Source organism: Arachis ipaensis, chromosome B05, assembly GCF_000816755.2.
Source record: "Arachis ipaensis cultivar K30076 chromosome B05, Araip1.1, whole genome shotgun sequence".
NCBI lineage: Eukaryota > Viridiplantae > Streptophyta > Magnoliopsida > Fabales > Fabaceae > Arachis > Arachis ipaensis.
In genome coordinates, this window is record NC_029789.2 from 130,422,260 (window position 1) to 130,438,289 (window position 16,030).

The 16,030-nt window shown below is 28.4% G+C and overlaps 2 protein-coding genes across 2 annotated transcripts in view; both read right to left on the minus strand.

The window, feature by feature from the left end:
- Positions 1–9,999, minus strand: part of LOC107644145 (putative pentatricopeptide repeat-containing protein At1g12700, mitochondrial) — a 12,224-nt gene extending 2,225 nt beyond the window's left edge. Inside the window, exon 1 of the mRNA XM_016347953.2 lies at positions 9,993–9,999. The gene's annotated coding sequence lies outside the window, so the exon portion shown is untranslated. The remainder of the gene's footprint in view (positions 1–9,992) is intronic.
- Positions 11,852–12,394, minus strand: LOC107641118 (pentatricopeptide repeat-containing protein At1g12775, mitochondrial-like). The gene has a single exon (XM_016344622.1). The coding sequence runs from the start codon at positions 12,392–12,394 to the stop codon at positions 11,852–11,854; it is 543 nt and encodes a 180-aa protein (XP_016200108.1).

The window sequence follows — 16,030 nt, forward strand, 5'->3', positions numbered from 1 at the left end:
ACCATAACAAAAAATAATTTTTACTATTACTAATAATAATAAATTAAATATAATAATAATAATAATAATAACAACAACAAAAAGGCATGTTACCTTTAAAAAAGTAGTGTCCACAGATAATTTTAGGATTTATAGTTTACAGAATTTATTGAGTAGTATAATGTTAAAATAGGCCAAATTAGTATGTTTGAAGTGGTTAGCATCACACTTATCATAATTTTGTTGATATACCTAATATACATCTGTTTGTAAAATTTTGTCCAATTTTACTATATATTTTTTCGGATAAAGTAGGAGACCAAAAATATTTAATATTATATTAGAAAAGAATATACTAGAAAATTTATACTTATACAATATTTATGCTCTAACAATTAATCAGAGTTAATTTTTGTTTATGCCTCTTGATAATTGTGTATTTATATTAAAAAGCTTATCAAACAATATTGAAAAATCAATTTATCATTGAGAAAAAATTGAATGGAATAAATAAAAAATTGTCACCGAATAAAATATTGCACCCCATAGCTATTAGTTATTATTATTAAAATTAGAGACGCTAAATAATAAATTTTCACCAAAAAACAATGACTGCTCTTTAGGTCTGTTAATTTCAATAAATTTTTTTAATGTGAATTCATTGAAGAACATGTTTTTTTAACCTTAATAGCTACTATTTCAAGTTTTGGACAACGTACAAAAGATCAAATCTGAGTCCTAATGAATAAAATCCCCCCTCCCCCCGAGATTCTAATATACATTATTCCCAAACAAAAAATCAAAACAAGCAAACAAAATATATAATAACAACAATCAATAAAAGCACACACAAAAAGGGCCTCGAGCCCATCCGTTGTCCAAGACTAGGTAAATATGTCTGTTCTAAACTAATTTGGGTTGGTCGAGTAGTCTGTTCATTTGTCCATTTAAATAAGTGTTGGGAGTTCGAACTCCGCCTTATGTACGCAACAACTTATTGGCCAGCGACAGACCCTTAAATAGAGTTCAGATCCGCGATAAATTAATCCTTAACCTGTTGGATTGGAGATACCGTTTGAGTAAACAAAAAAAAAAAATATATGTCTGCTCTAGAGTATGCCACCTCAATTCGTCATGTGAAAAAAAAAGTTTCATTAGCATAGCAATGACCCTTTTTTTTTTCAAATGAATTCGACAATCTTCAATTTTAGGTACCACAACATTATACACTCATTTATACAATACTAAAGAATTCATATTCAACACTTGGCGTATTTGTCAATGTTTAAACTTGGATACAGCGTATTAAAAGACATATAATTTTACCAATTGAATTAGGCTTCAGTGGCTAACAATGACGTTTTATTATATCACGTTTTCTTTACTTCTTTTATTTCACTTAAAAAACACCGGGAAAATAATATTTTATAGATAAAAACTTATATACAAATGTTTTTATGTAAAAATAATATTTAAAAATTATTAAATAATTTAATAAATTTAACTAAATTATTATTTAAAAATTTTTAAGTATTAATTTTATATAAAAATAATTTAATATAAGTCTATTTTATAACATTAACAAGCGTAATAATTCGTGTCATGCATGTGATAAAATTAAAATTATAATTTTAAATTGTTTTGTTAAAATTAATTTGAATTATAATCATTTGATTAATAAAAAAGTAACATGTCATGTATTGTTTGTTTTTTCTTAATCTCATGTTAAGTGTATCAACTCTAATGTAGTTATTAATCATTTTTATTAATCTACTCTAATGGCGAGCACATGATGGTGCGACAGGTAGGCGGCAATGGCGAGTACATGACGGCGCGACGAGTTTGTTCTCTATGTCGTTAAGTGGCCGCTAGGTTTGTTTACTTATTTGGGTTTAGGATTGTTTGTGGGTTTGGTTGTAACAATAGTAGTTAGACCCCAATTATAATGAGATTTATGATCCTAAGAGAAGAATTGCTACTTAAATTTATGAAAGTAGGTGAAGTAATTAAATGGGTAAATTAAAAAATTTTTTGCTGTGACTGTGTTTGGAGTTGGGTTAAATGAGTTGTGCCTGTGTGAAAAAGTACTACTAAGTTTTTTATAAAAAGTTTGGGGGGGCCATGGCCACCCCTTGTCTGAACTAAGCTCCACCACTGCCTGTGTTTATAATATCTATTTAGTTTTCTTTTTATTTTTATCATATGTTAAAGTTAATTTTAAAATATTATTTAATATACCATGTGCTAATACTAAGAGCATTTTTTTAAAAGATATATACATAAAAATAGATATAATATCATTACAGATATAATATCATTACAGATATAACATAAACAAATATATTAAATAAAAAGTTAGACCAATATGCTTACTAATGCATTTGTTAAGTTTTACAAATTGGAGAATAAATATGTAGTCGATTGCTTGATGATCCCATAGATAATTGAGTAATTGGGTTGCAAATTGATTCCACAGTGTGCACTTTATTTTTTTCTCATCTATCTATTCTATTATATAAAAATCGGCTGTCTGCACTTAATGATAGAGCTGACGTGGCATGCTTATGAGAGTGTTTTTCGATTTATTTCTTTTAACTCATTAAATACAAATTATTACGATAAACTAACTATATCAACTAATTGATTTGATTAGATATTTAAATATCATATAATTTATTATAATTTATATCAATTTGATTTGGTAGTATTTTCTAATTTATTTATTTTAATATTCTGTTAGTATTTTTTAATTTATTTTTTTAATTTATTAAACCAAATTTATTGTGTGTACTAATTAATTAATTTGATTAATTTATTAATCATTAAAATAATAAATTTATGAATAAAATAATTGAATTAAATCAAATTAAATCATATATATTGAACTAAATTCAAATTATGTGAATTAAGGACTAAATTAAAATAAAATAATTTCTTACTTATCCAAATTGAGTGCAATAAATATAAATTAATTTTGTTAGATAATAATAATTTTTTGGTCTACTATATATAGATGACCACACAAAATTATAAGAATCGTGATTTTTATCGCTCTTGCTATTTCAACTCTTTTTTTTTCTTCTTCTTTTTTCTTTATGTATAATTTCTTTTATATATAAATGTACCCAACATGAAAAAGTATGAATGAGTGTTTTATTGATTGTTTGTTTGATGAATATATCTCAATTTAGACATTTTACTACTGTGGATAGAAGTTGACCTGTAGCAATTCAAAGTGACCAATGTATTTTTTTATAGTATTAGATAGAAGAATATTTGTTAAAATGAATATACCCATTGTAATGAATTTTTTTTTAATTGTCATATTTTTATGTCAGTCGTGTAAATTCTTTGAAGGCACAAGAGAATAAAATAGGTTGACTTTAATATCATTAGAAGCTAAATTTAAGGGTTCAAATAAGCACCACTAATTATATTAAAAAAATAATTTTGTAATAATAATGTGATTTACATATTAATTTTTTTGTGTAAATTCATTTCAAAATATATAAATTAGACTCAATTACGCTAAAATTTTAAAGGTAATATAGAATTTGACAACAAATTAGCATTCATTAAGAAAATAAATTTATTTATGACTATTTTCTAATTATAAATAATAATAAGACTTATGAAAAAATATTAATGTCATCATTTTTATTAATTAAATCATAATATTAGGTAATTAATAGTTTTTTATGCAAAAATTATTAAGTAATTACGTAAAAATTAGTAACGAACAAGCAATAAGAATTCAAAAAAAATCTATTATATAATACCAATTTCATAATTAAAATATGTCACATATCATATTCTCATATATTCTATTTACTATCTATTCTTATCTGTATTAATTAATTAGATTATATTAATTAATTAATTATTAAAATAATAAATCTATAAATAAAATAGGTTTTTGAGATATTTTTCATTAATAATTAAATCATATTTATTGAGCTAAATTTAAATCATGTGAATTAAGGACTAAACTAAAATAAGATGATTTTTTAATTATTCAAATTGAATGCAATAAATAAAATTAATTTTGTTAGATAATCATGGACTTCTGGTCTTATATATATAGATAGCCACACAAAATTATAAAAATCATCATTTTTATCACTTTTGCTATTTCAATTTTTTTTATGTATAAATATACTCAAAATGAGAAGGTATGGATGAGTGTTTCATTAATTGTTTGTTTGATAAATATTATAGTTTGAAAATGTCTCAATTTAGGCATTCTACAGTTGTCGATAGAAATTGAACCTCTAATAATTCATGGTGACCATGATATTTTTATAGTATTACATAAAATTTTTTTTTAAAATGAATATACCCATTATAATTAATTTTCTTTATTAATCTGTTATCTTTTACCTAACAAACAATATCTATCCATGTTGTAATATTTTCATCAGAAGCCATACATAATTGATTGATAATTCTATATATAAAAATACTCATGTAGTAACTAAATACCATATTGTTATCTCGCTAAAGTTAATTCTCCTATGATTATGCGAATGTATAGCACTATCAGATGAAAATTGATTGGATTACATTTATTTCTAATGACGTAGGTGATCTTTTAGGCCTAATCACGGTCAGAGTTGAGAAAAGTTTGAAAAATGCTAACAATACAAATACTTTTTATTTTTAATACCCAATAATAAATATACAAATTAAAACTAATATTGTTTCATATAAAATCATAAAATGTATAACATACTCAAAACATATTCAATCTGTATTAACTGCCATTGTTTATCAATTACGTTATGATAAATCTGGTTATTAAAAAAGATTAAAATTAACTTAAATATACACAATATTATTTCATACTTTTCATTTTTATTTTATTATCATAAAAAGTCATACATATTATAAGAGAACCTCATCTTTTTACCGACGGTTCTTCCATTCAATGGTTTTTATAAAAAAAAAAAAGACATAATAATATTGTGTTTGACAAGAATATATGAGATTTTGAAAGGTTGAAGTATAGGTTTAGTTCTTAACATATTCGTAGATAAAGTGCAGAGTAGATAAAAAGACAGCTAATAAAAGAATAAATGGCTAAAACTTCCTCAATACTAACAATCGTGGTGTATGGTAGGTGTTCTATAACTTTTTTGGGTTTGATTGTTTCTTTATTATTATATGTTGTTCTGTTTAATTTATATTAAAAAGACTTATGATAATCATTTTATCGTGGTAGTGTAAAAGTTGTACGTATTATATTTACTTTGTATGCTCTTAAATCTCATGTCCTTGATGGATATTTGTGGCTGAGTAATTATTAAAAGAAATTGGTTTAATATCTATTTTATATTCTATTTAAATTATAATTTTAAAGTTATTAATCATAGACTATGGACAAATTTTAAAAAAAAAAAACTTATGGATCAACATGTAATTTTTTTATATTTTTATTTTTTTCTAAAATTTTTTAGACATAAGTTGTCTATACATCACTTCTCAAAATATTATGATTTCACAAGTCATAATATGTGGGGTAAATCACCTTTGTAAACCATTTGCAAACCAATTTTACGTATATCCTCCGAAATAAAAAAGGCTACGTGCATGTCTCAATATACATATCTATGTAAATCAAATTTATGGAGTTCGAATTATGTGTTTTTGTAGTAAATCGAATCTATAAAATTCGAATTACTTGGATGCTATCTATGCTACTAAATCAAATGAAGGAGATTCGATTTACAATGAGGTGGATTGCTACTAAGTGAGTATAAATTGAATCTTATTGCTTCGATTTAGCATAGACCATATAAATCGAAATTTATAGATTCGATTTAGTAGGGGATGATATAATTTGAATTCTTTGAATTCAATTTACTTTCGAATCACAATGTCAAGTGATTCGAATCCTATAGATTTGATTTACTACTTATTACCCTAATTCGAATTCTTTAAATTCGATTTATATAGAAATGTAAATGGAGACAACCAGGTAATATTTTCAGGTTTGGGAGATTTAGACAATTTTGGGGTGACTTTGATTTATCAACGTAAATTAACCTAATATGTGATATTAGTTATTGTTATACATATGAAAAATGTGACTTATTTATATATTGTTTGGATTAGAACAATTTGTAGGAAAATAAATATTGGAGAAAAAAATGGACGAAAAAAATCAATTTTTCATTGTTTTGATCAACAAAGAAATTGAATGGAAAACATAAAAGTGTATGCAAAACTAATGTAAATTTTTTTCTCTTTAAAGTTGCGAAAAAAAACTGATGCAGAAGTGCAAACATGGGTAAAAATACAGAGTTACCATTTGAATTATAATTTATATATAATATATAAAAACATTAATATAAGTTTACTCTATTGTAATTTTTTTTCTTCTTACTTTTCTTTCGATCCAAGCAAAAGAAAATTTTTTCTCTATTTTTTTTCCATTCATTTTTTCTTCATCTAAACAACATACAAAAATATATACTTTTCTTTCTATTTTTTTCCTTTTCATTGTCTTTATTTTCTCTTATTTTCCATCTTATATCCAAACAATAGCTTAGTGTTTATCTATTTATCTTCTATTAATATTGTTATAACAATGATACATGTGACTTTATAAAAATGATATAACTTAAACTTTGATTATTTAAAAATTTATTGAGTGACTAGAATAGCTCCACATCACGAACTAATGAATGCTTGCAATAGAAATTTTCACAAAAACAGTTGAAACAGATATTTGTAGAGATTACTCGCGTTTTGGGGTTAGATGGGGACTAGGGGTGGTAAATGGGTCGAAACCCATTGTGCTGGCCTGCATAACCTGCCAAAAGGTGGGTTGGGTTGGAAATTTGAGACTGCCAAACTTAAAAATCCTGCCTACCCCCGCACCGCCTAATTCATGGGCTTTGGCAGGACAGGGCGGGGCATGCTTTCTCGCTGGGCCAAGCTTTTATTTTGTCAGGACATTTTTTTATAAATTTCTATGATGTTATTGATCTACAAGAGGATAAAGATGATAATTGAAGATGTTCTAAGTTATATTTTGGATTATGTTTTATGTTTGATTGATTATAAACTTGAAGGTGTTTAATTATATATTTTGGACAATATTTAATTTGCTTTGGACAATATTGATTTTATTATTTTGTTTCAATAAATTTAGTTTATAATTATGTTTATTACATATTTATAATTATAATGACTTTAATGTGTGTGAATTTAAAAATTATAATCTTTTTATGTTTTTAGAAATTATAAATTTATTGAAATTGTTGTAAAATTATATATATATTGTTTAATATTTAATGGTTTATAAAAAAAGGAGACCCGTCAACCCGCCAGCGTACCATTAGGCGGGGCGGGGGAGAAATTCAAGACCGCCTTACTAAGCGGGGCGGGGCAGGACAGTCCACCAAATGGCAGGCTTTTGGCAAGACAGGGCAGGCTTTCCCGTTTGTCACCCCTAATGGGGACATGGACATAAGTACCCACCCCATAAAACCTATTAAATATACGCGAATATAAAATTATTAATTTATCCTAATTTATATATACATAAATTCATTTCTTGAATTTAGTAACCCTAATTTCTACCTCCAATTCAAATTCTTCCTTTTTCTTCCAGACTCATTCTCAGCCTCATCCTCTCTCTAACTCACTTTCTCTGCCTCTCAAGTCCATCACTACGTCGCTCAGTATCGTCCCAAAAAATTATGTTATTTTATTATGTTGGAATATGTTTTTATGTTTTCTCCTTTTAAAATGTTATTTTTCATAACGAATATGTTATAAATTGTGTTGAATTATATTGAATTGATTATTTTATGATTATTATATTATGTCTTTTTGTGTTAATTTTTTTCAAAAGTTTTCAAAGAATATTCGTAGTTATCCGAGGAGATCTGTGTTCCCTAAGGGGTAATTAAACAGGAACTTGCAATGACAGAGAAGGAACGAAAGTATTTTTTTTTTAAATAGGAGTGAGGGATGGGAATGGGCTTCTCGCTCCCCTGAGTACTCATTACCATATCTAACTAGCAACGGGATCCAATCTGAGCTGATTTAATAGGGGAGGGGTGGACTTCATCTGCATTGGGCATTTAAGGTAATGAACCTAAGTCGGATCTGGGACCTAACAATGAATTTTAGTTGATCTTGCTTGCATTGAGGTCTTACTAGGCCCAAATATATCTTGGATTAATATTTTAAATCATTGTTATAGTAAATACTATACTATTTAATATTATAACACTTAGTATATGTAAAAATTGGATATATTTACAAGATATTTTTTAATTCAAATTAAAAAAACATTCAACCAATCCAAATTGATTAAAATAGATATTAATTATTTTTAATATTTTTATGTTGTAAAATATTTATAATAATAATTATTATAGATATTTTTCATTTAAATTTTAATAAAAAATTTATATAATTTTATGTATTATTCCGTGCAGGACACGGGAACATACACTAGTTTCTAAATAAAAGCAGAAATTAAGAGAAATAAATAGTAATATATCATAAAAAAGAAAAAAAATTTTGCATATGAATAGATAATTGTTACAAAACAAAATCTCGTTGTGAAATATTAAAATTTCACATACTACAAATCATGAAGATCAACCACAATGTAATAGCCACTTCTCCCTGATTTTGACCATGATATAAGCTCTCTTTTTTCGGTCAAAAGTCCAATAACATCTAATTAAAAAAATTGAACTAAAAATATCAAATTAAGAACAAATAAATGAATAATATAATAAGTTACTAATAAATTAAAGAGATTTTATCAATTTATTTTATACTAAATGATAAAATTAACAATATATTAATAAAATGATATACCTTTAAAAAAGTCACAATACAATTTCAAACATTTGCATAAATTAAATGTTAAAATTTGTTATCGATAAAATGATGCTATTATATAATTTTTTAACAAAAATAAAAATAAAAAAATAATTTTGTGTAGGTTAATACAAATTAACTACGTACCAAATAAGTTAGACTGTTCATTTGTTTGTTTTAATATATCAGCATGAGCAAGAAAATTAAAATGATTGTCAGAAATTTTACGATCATTGATCGTATTTACTATACATGACTCCTTTTTAAAAGTTATTCTATACACGTGTGCAATTGGAAGATAAATTCCGCTTAATTCCTCAATCACAAAATTTGAGAAGACAAAGACCCACCCATCAATCAGTTCATTCTCAAACATGTTTGCCAAATAACTCTTGATTGAATAATGAATTTTATCACACTTTAAAAACAAATTAAATATAAAAGCTATTAGCACTTATAAAGTTATTAAAAATATTTATAAATTGGACATAGCATCACTTGAAAGAATTATGAAAAATAATCAACTAACCTTATATCCATTAGAATAATTTCTATGTAAGTCGTCTTACTCTTGTCAAATTTGAATAAGACTTTTCATAACCTTATAGTTCTTGCCTTTATTTTCTAAACATTTTCATCACATAATCTACCATAAATAACACTATTGATAGAATCGTAGCTAGTAGCCATTAGGTATGAAAAATAAAAAACACAAGAGGAACTATGTCTGAATTATGAATCCTCTAAATGATAAATAATTGTAAAACATCACTATTATTTAGTGTCTATATATATACACACTAATTGTATACGACAATAATTAGGCAATATTTTCAATGGAGATACTTGCTATAATTAGGTGAAAATTATGTCATGTTTGTTAACTTTTATGATTAATTCAATTATACTGAGAGAAAATAAAAATAAAAATAAAATAAACTTAAAAATTGAAAAAAATTTATATTAAAAAATTTAAAAATAACATATCCAAGAAGAATAGTCGTAATATATAAATTGAGGTAACAATTTAAATCTAAATTTTTCTAAAACTAATTTAATCAAATACTAATATTAGAACTAAATTACTTAAATAATATTTAATCTATTATAGTCCTTAGACACGTATAGATTAGAGTCATTCTCGTAACGACAACCAACTAAAATACCATCTAAGTTTGAACATTTAGAATTCGTGCAAATTCAGACCATTCCCTTGTTAAATAAACTTCATCATCCTCTATCCATGCAATGCGGTAAGGTATAGAATTGTCACACCGAAAAACTAAACTTATCTTTATTTTTCTCAATGGCATTGCATTGATGTAAAAGAAGGACGGTAATTTCTGAAAAAAAAAATTACAATATATTATAAAAATATTTTAATTACAAAAAACTTAAAAAATAAGAAAATTTGAATATATTACCAATCGTTGAAATTGCATCTCCGAGTTTGACACGAATTTATCAAAACCGAACTTAAATTGAGAAAATTCAATCTCATTATGTGCTCCACTTCAAAAATTTCCGAGCAGACGTAGAAAGTTTGGAAGGGATAGAAAATATTCACCTGTTGTCCATCTACTACGCCTTTCGGCCTGATCTTAGGCCCTGACTCACCCTCCGTGGACGAACCTTGCGGAGGAACCCTTAGGTTTTCGAGGCATTGGATTCTCACCAACGTTTGCGTTACTCAAGCCGACATTCTCGCTTCCGCTTCGTCCACCACTGCTCGCGCGGGTCCTTTCCTCTAAGGCGGAACGCTCCCCTACCGATTCATTTTTACAAACTTGGCCTACGAAACTCTGTGGAAACAATTCCTCAATAAAAAATCAAGTTTCTCCCAAGAAAACTAATTTTACCCATATTCCATCATGTTTGTCATAATATGTGAATAGATTCAATCATCTTTCGGTAAAATAGAGCTTACTGCCCTTCGTTGGACGCTTACATTCATGTAAATAAAACCCGAATCAGTGAATACAACTTGAGGTGGTATTTGATGGATGTGATACATTGTAAACGATTGCGGCAAAAGACGATCGCACTGGAACATTAGAACGAAAAGAATAATTTGGAATAAGAATAATCATTAAATTATCAATATAATAATATAATAGAATTAGTATATAAAAAATACTATAAAAAAATATAAATTATACCTTAAAAAGGATTAACTTTGATGAAAAATGAAGAATATAATTTTATTCTATGAAGTAGTAAAAGAAGAATAATAAATTAAAAAAAAAATAAGCTGACTCTCAAATCTAGGCTCATGAACTACAAAAAACACTATATATAGCCTTTATTAGAATAAAAATAAGAAAAAGTCTAGGAGGCCAGCAACTTTTGTGTTTTCTAGCCAACACTTAACCATCAAAATAAAAGTGAGTGATCTCCCACCATTAGATGTAATCTCACACCATTAAAAATGCTATTAATGGCCAATTTATGGTTACAAAACATTAAAATTGATGGCCCCTAACATTTCTCTAAAAATAATTATATTATTATTGTTAATATTATTATCAATTGATCAATTGATATCAATATAAATGGATCACCATTAACGTAACAACTTGCCACTAATAAAATTATTGTATAATGAATGAGAATTAGAATTGTATTAATATAATTAAAATAATTAAAAATATTCTCAATTGACATAACATAAATGCCTCGTTAGGTTGTTAGTTTTTGAACATCCCATCCAACAACGAATTGTAAGTGACTACATTAGCGGGTTGACCTCTATGATGCATCTCGATAAGAAGCTCCAAAGCACGGGAGATTCTCTTTGATTTGCTCAAGCCATCAATAAGAGTGCTGTAAGTTACCGTGTTTGGAACCAAGTTTTTGCGACGCATTTCTTCAAAGAGATTCAAGGCTTCATTGACCATTTTACTTTTGCAGAAGCCATTAATCATGATACTGTAACTTTGAACATCGAGTGAAACTCTACTTTGGGCCATTGTGTTGAATATATATTTTGCCTTATTTACCTCATTAACCAAACAATGCCCATTCATTAAGCTATTATAAGTAACCACACCACATCTGGTTTCACACCATGTTTTTTCATCACAGCCAACACATTCTTAGCATCTTTGATCTTTCCTTCCTTGCATAGCCCATCGATCAAAGTACTATAGGTATATACATTAGGAGTAATGTTTTTAAGCATCATATGATTTAGTAAATCAACGGCTTCCTTATATTGACCCACAAGACACAATCCAAAAATGAGAGAACTGTATGTGATAACATCGGGAGAAATTCCCTTAGCAAGCATTTCAGAAAATAAATGAAAAGCCTGACTTACAAGTGTATCCTTGCAGAGGCTATCAATAATTGCGCTGTACATGAAGACATCAGGAGCAACGCCATAATGTGGGATCTTTCTCAACACTTGAATAGCAGCTGATGTGTGTCCGGTCTTACAGAGGCCATTGATCAAGGTCCCATAAGTGACTTGGTCGAAGTGAAATCCATGAGCCAGCACTCTGTCATGAAAGCGCACTGCTTTTTCAACACTACCGCAGAGACAGAGACCTTTCAAGATTGTTGTCATAGTTACCGTATCAGGTTGAAAATCCATCCTGAAAATTTTGGCCAATATAGAGAAAGCAAGCATCATACGACCCATTGATGAGCGGATAATTTATACGCTTTTTGACACTGTTTTTAGTATGTTTTTAGTAGGATCTAGTTACTTTTAGGGATGTTTTCATTAGTTTTTATGTTAAATTCACATTTCTGGACTTTACTATGAGATTGTGTGTTTTTCTGTGATTTCAGGTATTTTCTGGCTGAAATTGAGGGACTTGAGCAAAAATCAGATTCAGAGGTTAAAGAAGGACTGCTGATGCTGTTGGATTCTGACCTCCCTGCACTCAAAGTGGATTTTCTGGAGCTACAGAACTCTAAATGGCGCGCTTCCAATTGCGTTGGAAAGTAGACTTCCAGGGCTTTCCAGAAATATATAATAGTTTATACTTTGGCCAAGAATAGATGACATAAACTGGCGTTCAACGCCAGCTTTCTACCCAAATCTGGCGTCCAGCGCCAGAAAAGGAGCCAAAACCAGAGTTGAACGCCCAAATTGGCACAAAAGCTGGCGTTCAACTCCAAGGAGGACCTCTACATGTGAAACACTTAGGCTCAGCCCAAACACACACCAAATGGGCCCAGGAAGTGGATTTATGCATCAATTACTTACTCATGTAAACCCTAGTAGCTAGTTTATTATAAATAGGACCTTTTACTATTGTATTAGGCGTCTTTTTGACCATCTTTTGATCATCTTAGGATCATCTTTGAACGCATTGTTCTTAGACTTTGGGGGCTGGCCATCTCGGCCATGCCTAGACTTTCACTTATGTATTTTCAACGGTAGAGTTTCTACACTACATAGATTAAGGTGTGGAGCTCTGCTGTTCCTCAAAGATTAATGCAAAGTACCACTGTTTTCTATTCGATTCATCTTATTTCGCTTCTAAGATATCTATTCGCACCCAAGAACGTGATGAAGGTGATGATTAGCCTCCAGATGATTAGCCGTGCCGTGACAGGGCATTGGATCATTTTCCCGAGAGATGACCGAAAGTAGCCATTGACAGTGGTGATGTATCACATAAAGCCAGCCATGGAAAGGAGTAAGACTGATTGGATGAAGATAGCAGGAAAGCAGAGGTTCAGAGGAACGAACGCATCTCCATATGCTTATCTGAAATTCTCACCAATGATTTACATAAGTATTTCTATCCCTCTTTTATTATTTAATTTCGAAAACTCCATTATCAATTTATATCCGCCTGACTGAGATTTACAAGGTGACCATAGCTTGCTTCATACCAACAATCTCCGTGGGATTCGACCCTTGCTCACGTAAGGTATTACTTGGACGACCCAGTGCACTTGCTGGTTAGTTGTATCGAAGTTGTGACAATTATGTATTGAGAACAGAGCACCAAGTTTTTGGAGCCATTACCAGGGATTGTTCGAGCCTGGACATCACAATTTCGTGCACCAAGTTTTTGGTGCCGTTGCCGGGGATTGTTCGAGTTTGGACAACTGACGGTTCATCGTGTTGCTCAGATTAGGTAATTTTCTTTTTGTTTTGTTTTCAAAAAATTTTCAAAAATCTTTTAAAAATTTTTCTTTGTTTTCGAAAAAAAAAATGTTTTCAAAAATCTATTTTTCTTCAGAATTTTTAAGAATGAATTCTAGTGTTTCATGGAGCATGTTGAAGCCTGGCTGGCTGTAAAGCCATGTCTAATTCCTTTGGGAATGAGTATGTCAGGCGTGTCATGTCTGAGTTACATACTAAAGCTTGGCTGGCTATTAAGCCATGCCTGACCTTTTGAGTGGAGCTTTAGAGCATAAGATTCCTGGGATTCATATTAAAAATTTTGGAATCCTTATTTTTATTTTTCACAATAATTTTCGAAAAAATTAAAAGAAAATACAAAAAATTAGAAAATCATAAAAATCAAAAATATTTTTTTGTGTTTCTTGTTTGAGTCTTGAGTCATGTTATAAGTTTGGTGTCAATTGCATGTGCATCTTACATTTTTCGAAAATTTCATGCATTCATAGTGTTCTTCATGATCTTCAAGTTGTTCTTGGTAAGTCTTCTTGTTTGATTTTGATGATTTTTTGTTTTGTGTTGTATGGTGTTTTTCATATGCATTCTTGAATTCTTAGTGTCTAAGCATTAAAGAATTCTAAGTTTGGTGTCTTGCATGTTTTTCTTGCATTAAAGATTTTTCAAAATTGTGTCTTTGATGTTCATCTTGACATTCATAGTATTCTTGGTGTTCATCTTGACATTCATAGCATTCTTGCATTCATCACATGTGTTGATCTAAAAATTTCATGCATTGCATAATTTTCATGTTTTTTTTTCTTCTCTCTCATCATAAAAATTCAAAAATAAAAAAAAATATCTTTCCCTCCTTTCTCTCATCAAATTCGAAAATTTGAGTTGACTTTTTCAAAAATTTTTAAAATCAAGTTGTTTCTTATGAGTCAATTCAAATTTTCAATTTGAAAATATTATCTTTTTCAAAATCTTTTTCAAAAAAATCAAATCTTTTTCAAATTTATTAGTTATTTTCGAAAATTTCAAAAATATTTTTCAAAAATCTTTTTCTTAATTTTCATATCAAATTTTCGAAAATAACAAAAGCAATTAATGTTTTGATTCAAAAATTTCAAGTTTGTTACTTGCTTGTTAAGAAAGATTCAAACTTTAAGTTCTAGAATCATATCTTGTGATTTCTTGTGAATCAAGTCATTAATTGTGATTTTAAAAATCAAATCTTTTTCAAAACTAATTTCTATCATATCTTTTCAAAAAATATCTTCTTATCTTACCTTTTTCAAAAATTTGATTTCAAAATATCTTTTCTAACCTCTTATCTTCTTATCTTTTCAAAATTTGTTTCAACTAACTAACTAACTTTTTGTTTGTTTCTTATCTTTTTCAAAACCACCTAACTAACTCTCTCTCTCTAATTTTCGAAAATATCCTCCCTCTTTTTCAAAAATTTCTTTTTAATTAACTAATTATTTTTATTTTTATTTTTGATTTTAAAAATTTTCGAAAAAAAATACTAACATTTTGCAAAAACCATTTTCGAAAATCACTAACTCTTTTTCAAAAATATTTTTCGAAAATTCTCCCCCCATCTTATTCTATTTATTTATTTATTTACTAACATCTCATCTCACATCTCAAAGCCTCCTCACAGTTGTGTTTCTTCCATTACATTACATTCTTTGTCTCCCCCTCTTTTTTTCCACTCACAAAGGGATCCCTATACTGTGGTATAAAGGATCTCTATTATTATTATTATTTTTCTGTGCCTTCTTCTTTGTCATATGAGCAGGAGCAAGGATAAGAACATTCTTGTGGAAGCAGATCCAGAACCTGAAAGGACTCTGAAGAGAAAATTAAGAGAAGCTAAATTACAACAATCCAGAGATAACCTTTTAGAAAATTTCGAACAGGAAGAGGAGATGGCAGCCGGAAATAATAATAATGTAAGGAAGATGCTTGGTGACTTTACTGCACCTAATTCCAACTTACATGGAAGAAGCATCTCCATTCCTGCCATTGGAGCAAACAACTTTGAGCTGAAACCTCAATTAGTTTCTCTAATGCAGCAGAACTGCAAGTTTCATGGACTTCCATCTGAAGATC

What these genes read in the sequence shown, in the direction of transcription:
- LOC107641118 (XM_016344622.1), bottom strand. Translation starts at nt 12,394, where the DNA reads ATGACAACAATCTTGAAAGGTCTCTGTCTCTGCGGTAGTGTTGAAAAA.